Source organism: Mustela lutreola, chromosome 14, assembly GCF_030435805.1.
Source record: "Mustela lutreola isolate mMusLut2 chromosome 14, mMusLut2.pri, whole genome shotgun sequence".
NCBI lineage: Eukaryota > Metazoa > Chordata > Mammalia > Carnivora > Mustelidae > Mustela > Mustela lutreola.
In genome coordinates, this window is record NC_081303.1 from 5,900,552 (window position 1) to 5,923,159 (window position 22,608).

Genomic DNA, 22,608 nt, shown 5'->3' on the forward strand with positions numbered 1-22,608 from the left:
TACCAGAACATCTGATTTCATGTGTTTGTGACAAGCGTGTTTCCTTTTTGTCTTTTTCCTTTTTATACGCAACAACAATAGGAGCATGTTTAATATTGATGAGTTTGACCTTCTGGGAATTATAGTATCTGTACTCTTTCGGAATACAAATGCTATTTGATTTATATGGTAAGTACGTAGAATTTTGGAGATTAGCATTTTAATCAACTCCAATCTCCTAGGATTTTTTTTTTTTTAATTTCCTCACCTTACCATTTTGTCAAGAAAAGTTTGAAAAATGAATTTCTGAAATGGCAGCTAAGGTCCTCTCCTCTAGACAGATGCAAGGTCTGCATCAAACACCAGAGCCGCACTGGATGTGGGAACCTTCCCCAAACCGTACGCTCGAGCCCATTAACACTGTTCAAGACGATCAGGTGTTCAAGAATAATCCATGCATATAATCAGCAAATATTTACCGAGGAGCCCTGAAGGCCCCGGGGAGGGGCCTCCACACTCTGGCTCCCCTAGACTGGAACGTGGGTCCAGGTGTTCCCCATTTAAGATTTTTTTTGTTGTTGTTGAACTTTTCCCCTCGCAGGTCCCGCCTCCTTGAAGCTGGCGGTGCCCCCTCCGGCCCGCGAACTTGCCCCGCGGCGACCACGCGTCCGGTGCACGCGGCGGAGAGGAAAGCGCCCGAGACCCGGCAAGCGTCCTCCGCGCGCGGCTTCGGCGAGGGGCGCGGCGGGGGCGGCGGCGGCGGCGGCGGCCACCGGGGGGCCCGGCCCGGCCCGCGTCCCGCGCAGCCATTGGCCGGCTCCGAGCGCCGCACTGAGCATGTTCGCGCCCCGCTCGCGCCGCGCTGCAGCCGCCGCCACGGCCGCCGCGGGCGCGCATTGTGCGGAGAAGCGGCCGAGGCGAGCAGGGCCGGCCGCACGCGCGTCGGCCTCCTCGCGCAGAGGCTCGCCCGGCCGCCGGCCCGGCCCCCGCGCCTCCCCCTGTGCGGGCTGGGCGCCGAGGACTGCGGGCATGGCCTGAGTGTCGGCGGCGCCTCGGCCGAGCAGCGGGGTTGCGCCATGGGGAACCAGGACGGGAAGCTGAAGCGCAGCGCAGGTGAAGCCCTGCACGAAGGCGCAGGCGGCGCCGAGGATGCCGTTGGGCCCAGGGATGTGGAAGCCACAAAGAAGGGGAGCGCGGGCAAGAAGGCGCTGGGCAAGCACGGCAAGGGCGGAGGGGGCGGCGGCGGGGAGCCGGGCAAGAAGAAGAGCAAGTCGGAATCCAGAGCCTCCGTGTTCTCCAACCTGCGGATCAGGAAGAACCTGTCCAAGGGGAAGAGCAGCGGCGGCTCCCGCGAGGACGTGCTGGACGCCCAGGCCCTGCCGGCCGGGGAGCTGGACAGCGCGCACTCTCTGGTCACCAAGACGCCAGACCTCAGCCTCTCGGCCGACGAGACGGGCCTGTCGGACACCGAGGGTGCCGACCCCTTGGAGGTAACCCGCCCGAGGGACCATGGACCCGCCGAGGCTGGGGGTGGGGGCAGGGTGGTCTTGGAGGGTTTGGAGACCGCCGCGGGGACGCAGGACGGACAAAGGACCAGTTCGGGCTCGGACACGGACATCTACAGCTTTCACTCGGCCACGGAGCAGGAGGACCTGCTTTCAGACATTCAGCAGGCGATCCGCCAGCAACAGCAGCAGCAGCTGCTGCTGCTCCAGGGCCCCGAGGAGCCTGCGGCGCCCTCCACAGCCGCCTCCCCCCAGCCCGGGGCCTTCCTGGGCCTGGACCAGTACTTGCTGGGCTCCAGCAGCGCATCCGGGGGCGCCCCTCGCAGTCCGGACACGGAGCAGGCGCTGCCTGCGCGCTCCGAGCTGCCCGGCAGCCTGGTCCCCGCGCCCCGGGCGCCCGAGCAGCCCCCGCCCCCCGGCGGCCCCGGGGCCTCGGCGGAGCCCGGCCTGCCCGTGGACCAGCCCACGGCCGCAGACTCGCCCTCCTCCACCGCCTTCGCGTTCCCCGCGTCCGCGCCGGGAGAGGGCTCGGCCGCGGCCGCCGGGCCAGGGGCTGGGGACACTGACGAGGAGGGCGAGGAGGACGCATTTGAGGATGCCCGCCGAGACTCTCCGGGGGAGGCGTGGGGCCTGGGGCTGGGAGAGGGGCCCCCGGCGCCGGGGGCAGAGCCCGAGGGGGAGCCCGGCAGGCCCAGCGCCCCGGCGGCGGCCTCCCTGCCCAGCAGCCCCGCGCCCAGCCCGCGCTGCTTCAAGCCCTACCCGCTCATCACCCCCTGCTACATCAAGACCACCACGCGGCAGCTCAGCTCGCCCAACCACTCTCCCTCCCAGTCCCCCAGCCAGAGCCCCAGGATCAAGAGGCGGCCGGAGCCCTCCCTGAGCCGGGGGCCCAGAGCCGCCCTGGTCTCGGCCGCCGCTCCAGCCAAGAAGCCCCGGGCTGACGGCGGCCTCGCCTGCGGCCTCAGCCGCTCCGCCGACTGGACCGAGGAGCTGGGCGGCCGCGCGCCCCCGGCCGGGGGCTCCGCGCACCTGCTGGAGCGCGCGGCGGCCTCGGAGGGGAGCGGGGGGGCGCCCGCCGCGCAGGCCGCCAAGGTGTCTGGGGCGCCGGCGGCTGCGGACGGTTTCCAGAACGTGTTCACAGGTGAGTGCGCTCGGGCGGAGCGGCTGCCAATCGGGGCCCCCGCGGTCACCTGCTCCGGCCCAGACGCCCAGACCCGCCTCGGGCAAGCCCTGCCTTAGGGGGGATCCTTTCAGGTCCTGCACACCAGCTCAGTAAAGTCCCTGTTTCTCTTTTCTTTTCTCTCTTTTTTCCTTTCCTTCCCCTTTTCCGTTCCTTTCCTCTCTTTTCTTTTTTCGTCTTTTCTTTATTCTTTTCTTTCCAGGGAGGACAGCTTTGTTGCGTCTCCTAAGTTGTCTCAAAAAAGGGCTCCGTCCATTTCTCCCAAACATGTGCTGGTCTCTATGCCCAGGGTCCCACCAGACAGATCAACTCCCCCCGACCCCTTTTTTTGGGGGGGGGGGCATAGTTAGCTGAGCCATCATTCTCTTTCTGTCCTGATCCCCACAGCATTAAAAAGAAAAAACTTGTTAATGATTCTTTGACAAGGGTCAAGAAACAAATAATTTATTTCGGTGCTATCCAGAGTTGATCTCTGCCTGCTCTCACACGTGTGGGTATGTATGTATGTATGTAATATGTAGTGCTAGCTCAGCCATCGGGGTACACTACTCACTGAACTTAAGGGGACATTCCTGATTGCTGATGCGACCAAATCTGACACATGGTATTAGAAAGTTAATAAATAATGAAATAGAATATTAGGAATCATTTTCATTGGGTTTTATGTGCAGTCAAAACAGGGCATAGCTTGGAGATAGTGAAGTTGAGAAAACCGAGGACATGTAACCCAGCTGGCACCTCTCCTCAGCCGTTGTTATGGATTCTGACGGGCACCGTGAAAGCCCAGCTAAGGGGTCCACTTACTGTGGTTAAAAAGCAAGTAATTCAGTGAGTTTACCCTTTCTTATAGGCCGATAGGTCCCAAGGCCTTTTAAGTGCCTACTGGTAGAGTGAGAGTTTGTTTCTTGTTCTCTTCTACTCTTAGTTATTAAAGGAAATATTGACTAAAAATTTAAGGAGTAGAAAAGAATGAAAATTTATGCAATTGCTGGTAGGTTTGTGATAAATCTTTGATTAAAAATTTCAAATGTGGGGCGCATGGGTGGCTCAGTGGGTTAAGCCGCTGCCTTCGGCTCAGGTCATGATCTCGGGGTGCTGGGATCGAGTCCCGCATCGGGCTCCCTGCTCAGCGGGGAGCCTGCTTCCTCCTCTCTCTCTCTCTGCCTGCCTCTCTGCCTACTTGTGATCTCTCTGTCAAATAAATAAATAAAATCTTTTAAAAAAAATTTCAAATGTAATTTAAAAAGTTTAACATCCTCTGTTTTTGATTATCCATTTGATAAATGGGTTAGTTATAAAATATTTCTTTTTTAAAAATATTATTTGACAGTGAGATGGCAAGTAGGCAGGGAGGAGGGTGGAGGTGGGGGTGGGGCAGGCTCCCTGCTGAACAGAGAACCCCATGTGGGGCTCGATCCCAGGACCCTGGGATTATGACCTGAGCTGAAGGCAGAGGTTTAACCCACTGAGCCGCCCATGCACCCCCCTATAAAACATTTCTTAAGTGACATTTCTCAGTGGGCATAGCTACTTTGGCTAACTGCCATTAATGTTGTAGTTACTTGTATTTACTACGTTTTTATTTTAATTTTTATTTAAAGGATCACCTTTTATTTTATATTTATAGATTTTTTTAAAAATTTTATTTATTTGAGAGAGAGAGACAGAGCATGAGAGGGGAGGTCAGAAGGAGAAGCAGACTGTCCGTGGAGCTGGGAGCCTGATGCGGGGCTCGATCCCAGGACTCCGGGATCATGACCTGAGTCGAAGGCAGTCGCTTAACCCACTGAGCCACCCAGGCGCCCTATATTTATAGATTCTTAAGAGTAGCTTCTTTTTATTCACTTTGTTCATTTATTTACTGCTTGCTCCCTTTCCCTCTCTCACTCTTTCTAACTTCTCCTCCCTTCCTTTTATTGTGTAGGTTAAGTTAAAAGTAATGCTTATAGTCTAATACCCTGTAGATAAATTATAAAAAATATAAACAAAACAAATCCCTGAAAGACTATTTTGAAGGAAGAAAACAGGAAAGTTCTTGAGTCAATTTTGTGAATTTAATGTTGGTGAGAAAATCATATGTTTCCTCTTTAGGGAATCATTCATTTATAAATGTGTATGTATATGTATGTATTTTTAAAAACGATTTATTTATTTATTTAAAAGAGAGTGCATATGCAGGGGGAGAGGTAGGAGGAGAGAACCTCAGGCAGACTTCCCGCTGAGCACAGAGCCCAGACTTGGGGCTAGATCCCAGGACCCTGAGATTATGCCCTGAAGGAAACCAAGAGTCAGGTGCCCAACCCACTGCTTGGGTGTCCCTCTGAATATATATTTTTAAATGATAATGATTCACATTATCATTTATAAATATTAATGGTTGCTCTTTCTAATAGATTAGACTCTGAATATACATTTTTAAAAATTTTTATTTATTTTTTAAAGATTTTATTTATTTACTTGACAGAGACGCAGCGAGAGAGAGAACACAGCAGAGGGAGTGGGAGAGGGAGAAGCAGGCTTCCCATAGAGCAGGAAGCCAGATGTGGGACTCGATCCCAGGACTCTGGGATCATGACCTGAGCGGAAGGCTTAACGACTGAGCCACCCAGGCTCCCCATTTTTTTTTTTTTTTTAAGATTCTATTTATTTATTTGACAGATCACAAGTAGGCAGAGAGGCAGGTGTGGGGGTGGAGGCAAAGCAGGCTCCCTGCTGAGCAGAGAGCCCAACGAGGGACCTGATCCCAGGACCCTGAGATCATGACCTCAGCCGAAGGCAGAGGCTTAACCCACTGAGCCACCCAGGTGCCCCTATATATTCATTTCTTAAAATTAACAAATGTATATATGTATATTCTGGACATCTACATTGTACCAGGCAATATGTTAGTGGCAGGACATACAAAGGTCATTAAGTCATGGTTCTGCCTCTCCAGGGCTCCCTGAGTACGCAGGAACGGTGGGGAGGTGCAGTGCCATCCTGTGGGAGCATCAGGTAAAGGGGCTGGTCAGGAAAGAGGACCGCACAGGAAGATTGATCAGAGTCCTGGTGATTGTAGGCCCTAAACAGGCTGAAGATTTGTTTTCTCTAAGAGAAAAAAAAAGTTTGTTACTTGCATTTTATTTTAATTTGCTAAGTCTTTCCAAATTTGAAATTTCAGACTCTTAAAGGAGTCCTATTCAGTAAGCATCTGTATTCTGTTGGCTTCTCTAGGGAGTTGTTTTTGTTTTTTTTAACCATGCAGGGCAGAAGTGTAGCTCGAGTTGTTTTAATATGGACATCAGGGGCACCTGGGTGGCTCAGTGGGTTAAAGTCTCTTTGGTCATGGTCTCAGGGTCCTGGGATTGAGCCCCGCATCAGGCTCTGCTCAGCGGGGAGGCTGCTTCCTTCTCTCTCTCTCTGCTGGCCTCTCTGCCTACTTGTGATCTTTGTCTGTCAAATAAATAAATAAAATATTTAAAAAAATATATGGACATCACTGACTTTGTCTTTGATGTTTGGATCTAGCTGGTCAGTGATCAGTAGATGTTTGTGTGGCCATTTCCACATATTTTTCTCACCCACTCATGTTCTCTAAAAGAAAGTGATAGGTTTAACCTAATCTTGTAACTGGTGGGGAAATGCAGGTAGGTAGAGAGAAGAAATGACTCAAGGTTACCCTGTGATTCATTCAGAGGCAGAGCCAGAAATAGAAGCTGAGTCCACTGATTCCAGCCTGAATGTCCTTGCTTCGTACTCATTTTTAAACGTTTGGTACTGAAAGACAACATTGAGTCAAAACTACTTATAAAAAAATAATTTTAAGTCTTCACTTAGGAGATGTTTCAGTTCTGTTTTTAGTAAGACCCGTCCGTCCCTTTCGATATTGAAAGGGCCTGCCTTGGGCTGGAAGAAGAGGGGTTATTGGTCAGAGGAACCAGATTCCCTCGAGGCAGCTCTCAGGGAAACTGTTCTTGTAGTGGTTTGGTGAACCCAGAAGGATACACGTCCCTGTTTCTCTGTTGCGGTTTGTTTTCTTGTCATCTGGCTTCACATTTGGTTCTTTACCACCCTCTACAGTTTTATGGGCCTCTTGGATATTACCAGACGCCTGAGGAACAGGGAAATTGGTTTTTTTGGCCTTCATTTTGCATGTCTTTGGCTCCATTAATCGCCAGCTGCCTTTGAAGCAGGTGATCATTGTATCTATAAGCCTCCATAAACATCTTTTATTTTTAAACCAGAGTGAGGGTTGTCAGCTCTGGAGAAAGAAACAGATGTTGTTAGCTTTTTAGTGCCTCCCAAGTGTAGGGAGAAAATTCAAGTGGAAAGAGATCTTTGTGGCACATGTTTGTATTTGTTTGGTAGATAGAAAAACATTTAGTGAAGACGGAAACCAAAACTTTATTTTGTGTTGGCTGTTAAAAACTGATGATGTGGGGCAACCTGGGTGGCTCAGTCGGTTAGGTGTCTGCTTTCTGCTCAGGTCATGGTCCCAGGGTCCTGGGATCGAGCCCTGTGTTGGGCTCCCTGCTCGGCGGAGAGCCTGCTTCTCCCTCTGCCTCTCCCCCTCTCTCTCTGTCAAATAAAAAAATAAAATCTTAAAAAAAAAAACAATTGATAATGTTTTAGGCCATCATACTGAAATCTTTCCACAGTTAATTTGTTGGACATGCATCTTTTTCCATGTTGAGTAGGAAAAAAATGGCTTCTGAAATTTGAGAGGTTCCTTTGTCCATCAAGTCTAGCAGAAGCTTGTTAATAGTTTTGTGGTTAGTTGGTTTGGACAAAATACTAAATTTGTGATGCTAAATCAAATACTAAATTTGTAATGCTAAATCACTTTTGATAGGAGTCTCTCCAAAATCAATTATGCCCTGATCTGTCCTTTTCTAAACACGTGGAATCAAAGTTTAATCTGTTTTCAACGGCTTAATGTCATCATCAGGCAGGTCATTGTTAGGTGCTGTGAAAATATTGGGGAAGCGTTCATGCTGCTGGTTCCTGTCTCCTGTTTCTGAGTGTTTGTGTCTTTGCTTTCTGACGTCTGCTAGTCCATTCACGGGGCTGTCTTTTTTCTCTTTGCCACCCCTCATACTTCTGATTTGATTTTTCTGATCAGTTTGTTATCGGTTGGCAAATCCTATAATTATGATGTAAAGTTTTATTTATTCCACTTCTCCTGAGTGCCAGACACTGTGGTGCATTACATAATTTTCTGTAATCCTTAGAACAACCTCGAAATAAAGCTATTTATTTCTCTTTTCCCAGTGACAAGAGAAGTAACTTGCCTCAGGGCAGTAAGCTAGTCAAAGCTTCATCTAGGATGTGGACTTGGATAAGCAAATCTGTTGTGTATAAAATGAAATGCAGTGTATCCGTGAGCTTTTAAATGACTAGCTAATTAGTAAATGGCTTGTGCTTTGGCTGTTGGATTGTAGGACTCTCATTTTGGCTTTTCTAAAGGTTATCTTGATTTTTATATCCGTAGAGATGCTCCAGTGTAGGAGTGCAGGTTTTCTTATATAGCTTGTTAAATGATTTAACTGTGAATTTGTTGAGGACAGTTGCTGTCTTATTTCTAGTGTTAGCATCTGACAGAGTCTGGTTGTCGTTCATGTCCAACACATGAAGGAAAGTCAGAAATCATCCCTCATGTGCGTATATAACGCATCTCACTGTAATGGGTAAAGGGCTTTGATGCATGCTCTGCTTTTTCCTGTATTTGGACATTTCTTAAAATTAACAAATTATTTTATCAGGATAGATATAAAATTAACAAATTATTATATCAGAATAGATTTTGGTAACAAAAGCTAGGGCTGGAAACACTGTTCTTAAATCTCTCTATTTTATTTTTTAAAGATTTCGTTTTTATTTATTTGGCAGAGAGAGACACAGCAAGAGAGGGAGCACAAGTAGGGAGAGTGGGAGAGGGAGAAGCAGGCTTCCCGCCGAGCAGGGAGCCCAATGTAGGGTTCCATCCCAGGACTCTGGGATCATGACCTGAGCTGTACTTAACGCCTGAGTCACCTAGGCACCCCCTTAAGTCATTTTAGTCTGATCTGCAACATCCTTTCTCATGTTTTCTTTAAGACTGTTTGGATTGAAGTCAGGTACCCCAGTGATGGGTTTTAATGTCTGCTTTATGAGCTGCGGACTGGCCTACTTCTAAGTGCATTTAGGCTTAGGGTAGAAGCAATGTGTATTTGAAATTGAACAGATGCTTTTTGAGCTGTGTTTCCTTCTGATTCTATTAAAAACTGCTGAACCTATTCAGTCGGATGATGGTGCAGCAGTTGTTCTGCTATCATTCTAGATGAATTTGTATCTTAGCTTTTTAAAGGGACTCTCGAGTAATTTTTCTTACACATATGAAGCTAGAGGAGTCATTTCACATTAATAATGTGAAAATTAAATGAAATAGTTTATATGAAGCCACTACGGCTCTGTCTGGTAGAGGCACGTAATTGGTGCTGTGTGCTTTCCTCTCCTGGTTTATTGCCTTAATAAACTTCATTGCTCAAAGTGGACCAAAACCAAATTGGTTAAGACAAAACAAAACAACTCTGAAACTGTATGCAGAAGGTTGATTCATGTACCTAATCACTGTTTTATTCCCATTTATTCATCATTTTTTTCCTTCTATCATTTTCTGTGATTGTTGGTTTTCTTCAGAGTTTGGATAAGGGAAGCCTACGATGGAGGTGTAGCTGTGTGATTGGGGCAGTTGCTCATTTTTAAAGGAGGGCTGGGGAAGAGGAGGCAGCAGGCAGACACCCTTCGGATTCTCGTCCTGCAGAGCATCTGGACGCAAGGCCTGACTTTGCACCCTTAACCTCCCACCGTGTCCGTCGTAAGCTCTCAACTTGAGACAAGCTAATCGTTTGCTGTTTTATGAATGTACATCTCATTTTCCGGATTTGTGCCCTTGCCTTGAAGTTTTTACCCTCTTGGACCACACTCTATTTGTCTCTTGATTTAGCATCTGAAAGGGCTGTTTAAATTCCCATTTTCATTTCTTGTGTCTTTACCAACTACTCTTAACTGGCATCATTTATTTCCGTATCTCTACACTTAACGTCTGCATCATATTATGAACGCTTTTGGGGTTTAGGGATTCTTTGGTCTTTTTTCTCACCTATTTCTGCTTTTCCTTCCACCTTGGATACTCACCTGATTCTGTCCATCATCTAATCTCTACCGACACATCTACCAATGTCTCTTCTGTGTCTGCTGTGTGCCAGGAATATGACAGACACTTAGCATTCCAGGGTTTTATGAATAATTGTTTGCCACTTTTAAAATTTTTACCTACTTTTTTTTTTTTTTTTTGAAAGACTTGATTTATGTGTTTTAGAGAGAGAATGAGCATGAGTTGGGGGAGGAACAGTGGGAAGGGGGTAGTGTGAATCTTCAGTGGACTCCCCGCTGAGCACGGAGCCCAAGATGGGGCTCCATCACATGACCCTGAGATTATGACCTGAGCTAAAACCAAGAGTCGGTGGGGGGGGGGGTGCCTGGGTGGCTCAGGGGGTTAAGCCTCTGCCTTCGGCTCAGGTTTTGATCCCAGGACCCTGAGCCGATCCAGGGTCCTGGGATCCTGATCCAGGGTCCTGGGATCAAGCCCTGCATCGGGCTCTCTGCTCAGTGGGGAGCCTGCTTCCCACCCCCCCACCGCCTGCTTCTCTGCCTACTTGTGATCTCTGTCTGTCAAATAAATAAACAAAATCTTAAAAAATAAAAAAGATAAAACCAAGAGTCAGACGCTCAGCCGACTAAGCCACCCAGGGAACCCCCCACCATTTTTTTTTGGAAAAAGCAAGTTGGGTATCTAGGCTTCCTATTGAATTCAAACTGGAAAATTACTAACATTTTTGATCAGTCAAAATTAATAGTTTTTATTGAGGTATGATTGAATCTGAGGAAAGAATGATACTTTGATAGAACTTGTTTTGAAAGAACATCTTATATTTGGTTGATTTTAAAATAGCAATGATAATACAGTAATTGAGCTTCCAATTATAAATTTTATTGGTGATGAGAGAAGAAGTAAGGAAATAGAGAAAATTTTATTGCTCTGTTTATTTCTGCTTGTGTGTTGTAAGTAATAACCTGATGTTAATGAAATTTAGCATTAAGGGACCATTAGAAAGAAACAAATAACTACTGCTTGTGGCTTGATAGTTATTGGATGTAATTTTAGTGGCTGAAAACTTTCCCAGGCTTTTTTTTTTTAAATATTAAAAATACAAATATACGACACATACAACTTCTAGTCAATTTGAAACGCTATTTAGTAAAGCAAGGTATTACCGCATTGACATTACATGAACAGACAATGGCAGGTATTGGATGCTCTAAGAGGACTCTGACCATGCGGGCGAATTGTTACTCTCTGACATGGGTGCCTCTGTGGATGAGAGAAAGGGAAACATGCATGTCCTCCACCTTTCCAAGCATGCCCCGGGAGGTGCTGACCGGATAGGAGGGCTTCCACTCCTCTGCGATCTGCGATCCAGTCAGTTTCCACATATCCTGAACCTACTCGAAGCTGTATTTTCTGTTCTACCAGAGCCACAATGAGCTGAAGATAGTCTATTTATTTTCAGGGACAATGGGATGATTTCTTGAAAAAATTAAGCCTGGACGGTGTTTTAAATGATGCTCGTTTTCCTACTCAGTTGCCTCTTTTTATACTTCAAGCAGAAGCGTTCTTTGTTGTGCCTGGTAACGTAGTGGGCTCCTATGGAAATGAATTCTGTGTCACTTAAGCTGTGGCTTTGCACACACGGGAGGGGAAGGAGTGAGTTTAGCAGGAAGCTCCTAGCTCTGCTGCGACAGTAGCACAGGCGGAGACGTCTTTCACTCTGCCTCCCTTTCTAGAGGATGTCACCGGTTTCCTGGAAGACCCGGGGCAGTCACTTCTTCCCTCTTCATGGTGCCCTGGTTTCCCCGGCCCAGGCAAGAAAGCTGCTTCGTCCAGGTCTCATCCGGCCTGGAGTTCTGTGGAAGGGACCGTCGCAGCACTTAACCTTTTCTGCTAATGGTGATGCTCTTCACGTTTCGTTTCTCTATTGTTAGAGCCGAAGACAGTCCCCCTGGGGGAGGGTGTGTTTGTGCGGTGGGGTAAAGACAGCACTCGTGGTCGGGGATGGCCAGAGCAGCAGTGTTTCGATTTCGCTACCTTCCACCGATTGTTGATGGACACTGCAGGGAGTGCGATCTGGACTGCTCCGCCGGCCAGTATCTGACAGGAATCTAGGATCTTGTGTTTCTGAGCACGAAGGTAGTGAGTAGGTGTGGTGTATGGCTGACATGCTTTATGAGAAGGAAAGCTGTGTCATACCATGTATGAGGCAGAGGGTATAGAGAGCATGTCTGTGGAGTCTTCCTAATACGGACAGCAAACTGAGCAAGTTTTCTTGTTTTTTTGAAGATTTTGTTTATCTGACACAGAGACACACAGCGAGAGAGGGAACACAAGCAGGGGGAGCGAGAGAGGGAGAGGTAGGTCCCCCGCTGAGCAGGGAGCCTGACATAGGGCTCAATCCCAGGACTCCAGGATCATGACCTAAGCCGAAGGCAGATGCTTACCGACTGAGCCACCCAGGCACTCCAGAATCTTTAAAAAAAAAAATAAAGAAGTTAAAATACATTTATGGAACTGTATTGTATTTATAACAAAAAAGTCCTCATGTAAGTATACACCCATGCAGTTCAAACCATTATTATACTCAAGGTTCAACGATATTGATTTTTGTATGTTTTCAATTTTCCCAACTCTGCTTACTCAGAATTTTTATTAATCTATGGTATTCTGTGTAGAAGTTTTCATTGACTAAAAAACTTTCTTAGAGATGGAGGCTAAAAGGTTTTGGGAACTCCTAGGATTTTTACTTTTGTTTTATTGTCCATGAAGAAGTGCAGCTTGTTTAAGCCCATTAAGAAGCAAATGCACAGAATAGAGCTATTTGAGGCTTACAAATGAATTAATTTGAATACTCTGTGGAAAGTTATGCAAACAATGAGTCTCTTCACTCTTAACATACAGGTCTTTTAAAAGTAATGTAAACAATGGGATAACAATAGAGATAATCTTTTGCAACTCAAATTTTTAAAAAGATTTTTATTTATTTATTTGACAGAAAGAGATGGAGAGAGGGAACACAAGCAGGGGGAGTGGGAGAGGGAGAAGCAGGCTCCCCACTGAGCAGGGAGCCTGACATGGGGCTTGATTCCAGAACCCCAGGATCTTGACCTGAGCCAAAGGCAGACGCTTAAGGACTGAGCCACCCAGGGGCCCCTCCAACTCATTTGTTAGCCCAGGTTCTTGTAAATCATTGGTCTCTTCTCTTCCACTCCACACCTTTTGGAATCTGTAGACGAATACTTCCCCTTGGAGACATAAGGTATGCAAATTCTTTATGGGAGGTGTTATATTTTGCAGCTACCTAAGATGTTCTGCAAGATGATTATATCTTAACAGAGCGCTATTTTGGTTAAATGGCTTTGAGGGTGTAAAATGTTTGGATAGTATCCTGGTAGTTTATTTCAGGATATAGGATTTGATCCGTGTCTTCCAATTTTAGAAAAATCCCAAAGTGTGTTGACTCTGTTGGATCTAGCATATTGTGGGTGGGCATATGAGGTTGACTAAGAACCGCAGTGATTTCTGCAGACAGACCGTTGTCTGAGCCAAACGTGCAGTATAAGTGAAAAAGTCATCCTAGAAGACTTCTGTCTCTGATTCAGATTATTTTGGTAAGGAGGCTTATTTGATTCTGAATTCACAGATCATTTTCTCCACCATCTGCCTTGGGATAGTAAAAGCTGGCATACAGATTTAGGTAGCTTTGGGCTAATCCCTAAGGTTGAGCCACCAATTTCCTTTTGGTTTTATTACCGATTAAAGTTACCGATCTCTAGCTTCTCTCTCTCTCTCCTGGGCATCGGACACATCCCACTTAGCTATCATGGCTCTGGCTCCTCTCTGAGAATTCTCTACAAGACAAGAGAGTAAACTATTAACAATATAAAGATGGGCAGCCAGTGCAGTTTAGAAACATGTCAGTGATTCCTTACTGCCCTGAGGCTAAAGTTTAAAATCTCTACTATATATGTATTAATATTCTAACACTCCATGGTTTTATCCCCTCCTTGTTGCTCAGTCTGTCCCTTATCCTGAATGTTTCAGTTCTTCAGCCATCTCATGTTTTCTCTAGTAGTTTTAGATATTATTGGCACTCTGTTCCTGATCTTCAGGGGGGAAACAAAGAGCATTTACTCATACCCCTCGGTACATGACACATCCCATCATTCGTCCATGCAAAACTCTTCATTTTGTCCATATTTATGCCCTGTAGAGGTTTCCTTCCGTATCCAAAAATACAGTATCCTATGCAAACTTTTGTAAGCCGAAATGGTGCAAAGCAAAGAAACAATTACCATTAATTTATATGGGAAAAATTTTGAGGGTTCCCAGACTCAAAAAACAGCCTCTTTTAGGCTTTTTCTGATACTTTAAGATACATCTTGCTAATGGCTGCTCGAAATAAATGAAGATGCAGTACAGATGCTCATAGACAGGGTTCTACTCTGGAGGCGTGGTGCTGACATGCTGCGTGTAGTTCCTCGGGGAGGCGCTGGGGGCGCCACTCCCCGCGCTTGGGGCTCCGGCAGCCTCTGTAAAGGCCCCGCTGGAAGAGAAAGGCTCGGTGCGGTTTCCGTTTTTTGCCTTTTTAAGGGAAACCGAAAACGTCCTTTTTGGATTTCTTTCGGTGAGTGAAAATAAGTACTAATGCGGATCTTTTGCAAAAGCAGATGGGCATTATGTGACCTTTGGAAGGAGGGAATAGCTGTGTGTGCATTTTGTTCTCTGCCCCCCCAGACGGCGTAGAGAACAGTGTGATGTGTGTAGGGAATTGCCTTTGATGTTTGACATCCTTGAAATTGTATGTAGTTTTGCAAAGTACATAATCTTTCTGTATGTATTTTAGTTTATACACACATTCTGAGTTGGAATTCTTTCTGCTGCTTTTTGTGTTTTATTTTTAAAGATTTATTTGAGAGAAAGTGAGGAGGAGAGGAGGGAGAGAGTCTTAAGCTGACTTTTCATTGAGCTCAGAGCCCCGTGACCCCGAGAGCACACAACTAGGAGTCAGTTGTTTAACTGATTGGGCCAACTGGGTGCCCCTTTGTGTTGCTTTAAAAAAAAAATAACACCCCCCAAATCAGCAGGGTTTGGAAAGAACTTTATAAATTTTTCTGGGTGAATATCTGTCAAGTTCATTGCTTCTTACAGCTCTATAATATTCCAGAAAGTGAGGGTTCTGCTGGGTTGTACACACCAGGGGGCACTGTTCACCTTTTTTTTTTTTTTAAGATTTTATTTTATTTATTTATTTAATGTATTTATTTGACAGAGATCACAAGTAGGCAGAGAGGCAGGCAGAGAGAGAGAGAGAGAGGAGGAAGCAGGCTCCCTACTAAGCAGAGAGCCCGATGTGGGGGCTTGAGCCTAGGACCCTGAGATCATGACCTGAGCCAAAGGCAGAGGCTTAACCCACGGAGCCCCCTAGGTGCCCCCACAGTTCTGTTCACCTTTTATTGTGTGTGACTCATGTACCTTGTGGTTGTGCAGTGCGGTTGCTCCGGACATTCCTCCTATTTTAAGTATTTGCACAGGGATGCACATCTGGTCTCACATTCTTCTCTACAACCACCGGCAACACTGCTGAACATTCCTGTGTGAGAACTTCTGTGGGATATTTATTCAGGAGTGAGGTTGCTGGGCCATAAAGTATTTACTTAATTTGTCTAGGTACTGTCAGATTATTTTCCGGAATGTTTCCCCAGTTTTTACTCTATTAATGCAGTGAATTGGCACTTACCTAATTTTTGGATTTTTTCCAAATCCAATGAGGGAAAGCAGTATCTTGTTTTACTCTTTATTTTGTATTCTTCTGATGGCTAAGGCCTTTGAGAAAACTTTTGTTTATTTTTAGCCATTTGGGTAATGCCCATCTGAATTGCCTGTTGATAGCCTCTTTTTCTGTAGGGTTTCCTGATTTTCCTTATTTATTCACAAGGGTTCTCTTTATCTTTGTAAATTCTTGATATTATTTTATTACCAGTGTTAAGGATATGAAGGATTGTCACTCAGCTCCTGGTGTTCTTTCCTTATATTAGAGGCTAACATAAAAGTGATGCTTCTCAGAGTCCCCTGTAGGTTTTGTTTCAAATGTGGCTTAGGTTTGATGAATTTCCACCTGATTTGGAAGACCCAAATGAAGCCTAGGACCAACTTTTTTTGTTTGCACTTACATGTACAGCTGTAGAACTGTAGATCCTTCTGGGGCCGTGTCAGCAGAGGTCTACTGTTCAGGTGTTCTTTTCTTGAGATGGTGGGGCATGGTGTGTCCCTGCTCCTAGTGTGGCTGGTGGCTGGGGGAGCACAGTTCTGGGGCTGACGGCAGAGGTAACATTCAGCCATGAGGCTTCCTAATTCTAGCAATGGGAGTGTGCTCTCGAAGCCCAGGACTTGAGATCAGAGAAGAGGCAACCACTTCCTTGGTGGCCTGGTTTTAATTTGGTTCTCGGTGGGTAGTTCTAAAAGGATGATACAGTCTTTTTCTTCAGCCCTTCCAAGAGTCTATACAGTAAGAAATTCCCTGTAGTAACTCTCTCTTACTGTTGAAACTATTTGGAGTAGACTCACTTGTATGTAATCACTGGACTCTTAACGTGTAGAATCAGTTTTAGACATTATATATATTTTCCTCTAATATTTCATACCTCCTTTACCTTTGTTGTGTCCCTGATTGAAAAGAAATGTTTAAATTTTGATGTGATCAATGCTATTTTTCACTTATGTTTTGTGCTATTTTCTTATTTAAGGAATCCTGTCGTATTGCTTGATAACATTCTCTTCTCCACAGTCTTCTGTTAGCTTTATCATTTTACCTTTTATATCAAGCCTTTGAACTATCTAGCATCTTCTTGCATGTATGATGTAATGTAAGGATTCAGTTTTATTCTTCTTAACATGGCAAGCCAGTTTTTCAACATCATCTCCTATATAGCTTTTACTCATTGATTTTTCATATACATTTATATGATTCCCATACATAGGTAAGATTGTTTCTGAGGGTCTATTCTTTTATGTTTGATTTTCTGTCTTCAGTAACTACTATACAGTTTTTAAAAATGACTTTGCAATGTGTATAATTACCTGGACGTGTGCCGTTTTTCAAAGTTGGTGAACCTGTTGCCTTTTATCTAAGTGTGGAGTTTCTTAAAGTCCTGATGGTATTTGATCTCTTATTAAATTTATAGATTAAGTTAAGGATTATTGTCACTTCTGTGAATTCATTAATTTAGCTCACTTATGTTCTTTTACTAGCTTTCTGGACTTTTCTCCACGGAGGATTTCTGTTTTCTTTGCTGATGTTTCATATGTTTTATTGCTAAGGGTAGTGGTATCTTGCTTTTGTATTGTTTCTAGGTATTATTTGGATAAATCTTTTCAATGTCTTTCAGTTATGTGGCATGATTTCCTTTATAAATATTTTTTAAACCTCAAGGTTAGTTAGTAATATCTAAAGGGTATAGTTAAGATTCTGATCCAACTATATGGGTTTTTGGGGTTTCTGATCCAATGTGTGCCCCCCTGCTCCAGCACTAAGCAATTCCTTATGACATCAGCTAGGTGTTTTATAATTCAATTTAATATTGACATTATCTACCTGGAGATAACAGCAGATCCCACAGGTTAAGGTTTCAATCCTACCAGTCTGCCCCCTCTTCACATGGCAACCAAAAGTCTAGGTGGTAACCTGGACTTCTGACTGACCAGCTATGGGTTCCAACAGCCCTCTCCTTGGGGTCGATTAATTTGCTAGAGCAGCTTACAGAGCTCAGAGAAATATTTTACTTACTAGATTACCATGAAAGGGTACAACTTTATTATAAAAGTTTATTATAAAAGGGTATGACTTGGAACAGTCAGAGGAAAGCCGTGTGTAGGGAAGGTGTGGGGAAGGTGTGGAAGGAGCTTTTACGTTCTCTCAGCATGCCGCCCTCCCCAGTGTGTTCACCAACCTGGAGGTGCCCTAACCCAGTCTTCCTGGTTTTTAAGGAGGCTTCATTATATTGGTTTGATTGATTCAATCATTGCCTTTGGTGATTGAACTCAATCGCCAGCTCCTCTCCCCTCCTGGAGGTCAAGAGTGAGACTAGAAGTTCCAGCCCTCTAATCACAAGGGTTTTTTTCCCCTGGCAACCTGCCCTCCTCCTTAGGAAGGCAGAAGTCCTCTCATTAACATAAATTCAGCTGTGGTTGAAAGAGGTTTGTTGTGAATACCAAGATGCCTTTATTGCTCTTATCACTTAAGAAATTCCAGGGGTTTTAGGGGCTCTGTACCAGAACTGGATGAAAACCATATATATATGTATGCATTCTTACATATATATGTACATATATATGTACATACATGTACACATGTACAATATGTACATATTCATACATATATATGTATTCTTAATAAATCATAATCTCACCAGGTGCCTGGGTGGCTCAGTTGGTTAAGCATCTACCTTCGGCTCAGGTCATGAACCGAGCTGGGGTCCTGACTCTTGGTTTCAGCTCAGGTCATGATCTCACTGTCCTAAGATCAAGCCTCATGAGAGGCTCCACCCTGGGCCTGGAGCCTGTTTGGGATTCTCTCTTCCTCCTCCGCCACCTACCCCGCCTCTCAACTGGCACTAGCTCTCTCTCAAAAAACCAAAAAATCATAATATCACAATAGTCATATGGGCTTTTAAAGGCAGTAGTTTCTTTCTTTTTCTTTTTTTTTTTTTTTACAGCAAAATAATTGGAATATAACCTAGATCATGATGTGTATTGTGTAGATTCTTTTGAAATTATTGTGGTTGTTGTGGTTTTCTTTTTGTTATTGTGTGTGATTAGTGTTTGTGTATCTATGGCTCTCTTTGGGGAGTTACAATCCTAAAACCCAGAAACATTATTAACCTTTTAATTTAGTAAGTTGTTTTTTATACTCAACATTAATAAAAATCTCTAATATTTGAAGCACTTCAAAGGCATCATTTAAACAAGTATATATTTTATCCAGTCAGAAAAACACCCATCCTTTGGTTTCCATTACGTATTTCTCCTTGGTTTGCCCACTACATTTTAGGCTCACTTTTCATACCTTCACCTGGTTTTCCTCGTCCACCTTAACATCTGCCCTCCAGAACCTTTTCCATGCCTGTCTGGTTCAGTTCTTTCATGAATTCCATGTGCAGATTTCCTATTGCCTTAAAAATGTGTTTGCAGGAATACGGGAGTAGATCCAAACTCAACTTCTCTTTTCTCTAAACCCAAATTGCTCCCTTATTTATTGCCTGCCCTGGTGGGTGGTAATAGTTCTGCCATGGATTGTTACTTGTTTCTTAAGCCAAAATCTGGGGGTTGTGCAAGTTAGCCAAGTTCCTCACACTTCCTCTTTATTAAATCCAATCAGACACTAAAATACATTTCAGCATATTTCTGAAAATACTCATCCTGTTCTTTCCAGGGGAATGTTCAGTGCTCTTCTCACAATTTTTCGGTGGCTCTCCATTGACCTCAGAGACAAGCTTTAAACTTGGGGTATAGATCCAAGTAGAAAATTGAATGTGTTCAGCCTAGAGGAGCTAGATTTGCTAGGCGTTGTATGATTTAACTGAACACAAAGGAGGCTGTCCCTGATGGAATGTCCAGCCTTGGAGAGGGTGATCTTGAAAGGAGCGATTTCACTGTTCACGGGAGGTGTTCACCCAGACTGGATGAAGAGCTACCGGCGTCCTCCTAACCCTGGGGAGGTGGAGCTTGGTAACCACTGACCTTCCTTACAACCAGACAAGACCATGATGTTTGACTTCTAAAGTAAGAGCAGTGGCTGTGGTCTGTTTGTCTCATTCCTTTGATTTGAGACTGCTTTAAATATGCCCCAAACTCTTCAACCAGAGGTATTTTAGAAGCTGCCATTTATTAGATTCACTTTTCTGGATTTAACTTAATAAACTAAAATTAATTTTTTCTTTTAAAGTATTTCCCTCTGACATATCTCATGTTTTCCTTTAAACTTTGACTTGCTCCATGAGCTTTAAAAAAAAAAAAATCCCCGAATAAATCCATATTCTAACATAGGTCCTAAAAAATGGTTGGTAGTCATTGTTATTTATGTTCTATGATATCATTTGGCCAATTTTATTAGATTTGTTAGATTACATTTCTTGATCTGTTTTTGCCAAGTTTCAGCTCTTGATTAATCAAAGTTGCATAGCTTTTTTTTTTCCTTTCTCAGAGAAAACCTTGATGGAAGCCAAATATGAACTTCATACACATTTTCATAAGCTCTGTAGTGATGCTAGTCAGAGGTCTATATACCAAAGTCACATTTTTTGTCTTATTTATTTATATATGTATGTATGACACAGTGTTACATTAGTTTCAGGTGTACAACTTAGTTTTTTGACAAGTTTATATATATATGTATAGTGTCCTATTTACTGCAAGGGTAGCTAACTTCTGTCAATGCACAATGTTGTTATAACATCATTGCTTGTATTTTATGCTGTGCCTTTTATTCCTGGGACTTATTCATTCCATAACCGGAAGCCAGTATCTCCCTTTCCTTTTACTCATCTTGCCCAGCACCCACTGTTCCTCCCCTCTGGCAACCATCAGTTTATTCTCTGTATTTATAGGTCTGATTCTGCTTTTTGTTTCTTTATTCATTTTTTTTTTCTTTTTAGATTCCACTTGTGAGTAGAACCATGTGCTATTTTTCTTTCTCAGTCTGACTTACTTAGGTAATACCCTTTACGTCTGTCTGTGTTGTCACAAATGGCATGGTGACATCCTTTTTATGGCTGTATAATATTCCACTGTGCGTGTGTGTGTGTGTGTGTGTGTGTGTACCATAGTTTCTTATCAATTCATTTATTAACGGACCCTTAGGTTGCTTCCATCTCTTAACTATTGTGAATGATGCTGCAGTAAACATAGAAGTGCATAGATCTCCTCACATTAGTGTTTTCATTTTCTTTGGAGTAAATACCTATATAGAAATACTGGGTCATATGGTATTTCTATTTTTAATTTTTTGAGCAATCTCCATACTGTTTTGCACAGTGGCCGCAGCAGTTTACATTCCCACCGGCAGTGCCAGAGGATTCCTTTCTCTCCACATCCTTGCCAACATTTGTTATTTCTTGTCATGTTGATTTTAGCCATTCTGACTAGTGTGAGGTGACATCTCATTGTGGTTTTGATTTGCATCTCCCTGATGATGAATGATGTTGAGTGTCTTTCATGTGTCTATCGGCCATCTCTACATCTTCTTTAGAAAAGTATCTTTTCAGGTCCTCTTCTCATTTTTTAATCAGATTTTTTTGGTGTTAAATTGAATAAGTTCCATATATATATATGGAAATCTCCATATATATAAAGGGAGAAGATATTTGCAAATGACACAGCCAATAAGGGGTTACTATCATTCATATATATATATATATATATATATATATATATGATACCTCAAGCTTTTTTTTCCCCCCCTAGGATTGCTTTGGTTATTTGGGGTCTTTGGGGGTTCCATACAAATTTTAGGATTATTTGTTCCAGTTTTGAGAAAAGTGCTACTAGTATTTTGGTAGGAATTGCATTAAATCTGTAGATTGCGTTGGGTAGTATGAAGATTTTAACAATATTTTTCCAGCGCATGATTATGGAATATCTTTCCATTTGTTTGTGTCATCTTCAGTTCCTTTCATCAGTGTTTTATAGTTCTCAGAGTACAAGTTGTTCACTTTTTTGGTTAAGTTTATTCTTAGTTATTTTATTCTTTCTGGTGCAATTGTAAATGGGATTGTTTCTTTAATTTCTCTGCTAGCTCATTATTAGTGCATAGAAATAGTACCAAATTCCAGGTATCAATTTTGTATCCTGCTGCTTTACTGAATTTTCTAGTAGCTTTTTTGTTTTTAAGATTTTATTTATTTATTCATTTGACACAGAGAGAGATCACAAGTAGGCAGAGAGGTGGGCAGAGAGGGAGGGGAAACAGTGAGCCTGATGTGGGACTCAGTCCCAGGACTCTAGTATCATGACCTGAGCCAAAGGCAGCAGCTTAACTGACTTAGCCACCGAGGCATCCCATTCTAGTAGCTTTTTGATGGAGTCTTTGTGTTTTAAAAATTTTTTTAAAAATATTTTATTTATTGGAGAGAGAGAGAGTGATGGGAGGGGCAGAGAGAGGGGGAGAGAGAGAGACTCTCAGACTCCATGCTGAGCACAATACAGGGCTTGATCTCATAACCCTGAGATCATGAGCCAAAATCAAGAGTTGGACGCATAACCAACTTATTGGAATCTTTAGAAATTTCTAAAGTATCCTATCATTTGCAAATAGTGACAGTTTAACTTCTTTACCTTATTTCTTTTTCTTGTCTGATTACTGTGTGTGGTTAGGACTTCCAGGACTATGTTGAATGAAAATGGTGAGAGGGGATATCCTTATTTTGTTCCTACCTTAGAGGGAAAGCTCTCTCTTTCTCCATTGAGTATAATGTTAGCTGTGAGTTTTTCACAAATGGCCTTTACTATGTTGAGGTATGTTCCTTCCTCTTTTTGTTGAGTTGTTTTTTTTTTTTTTTTTTTTTTTAATCATGAATGGATGTTGTACTTTGTCAGATGCTTTTTCTGTCTCAATCAAGGTGATCATGTGATTTTTAAATTTTATTTGTTGATGTGGTATATGGCATTGATTCCAAAGTCACTTTTTTAAAAGTAGGCTCCATGCCTAGTATGGACCCCAGTATGGGGCTTGAACTCATGTCCCAGAGATCAAGACCTGAATGAGATTGAGTTGGATGCTTAACCAACTGAGCCACCCCAGCGGTCCCCAAATCATT

At 43.8% G+C, this 22,608-nt stretch overlaps 1 protein-coding gene across 3 annotated transcripts in view; it reads left to right on the forward strand.

The window, feature by feature from the left end:
• The first annotated feature begins 871 nt into the window (after positions 1 to 871).
• Positions 872 to 22,608, forward strand: part of FMN2 (formin 2) — a 379,061-nt gene continuing 357,324 nt past the window's right edge. For 2 of the 3 annotated variants that reach the window (XM_059145884.1, XM_059145885.1), the window contains exon 1: positions 873 to 2,625. In XM_059145884.1, the coding sequence (XP_059001867.1) occupies positions 1,056 to 2,625 (1,570 nt within the window). In that variant the 5' untranslated portion in view covers positions 873 to 1,055. Of the gene's footprint in view, positions 2,626 to 22,608 lie in introns of all 3 variants that reach the window. The other variant, XM_059145886.1, reaches the window with a different exon arrangement.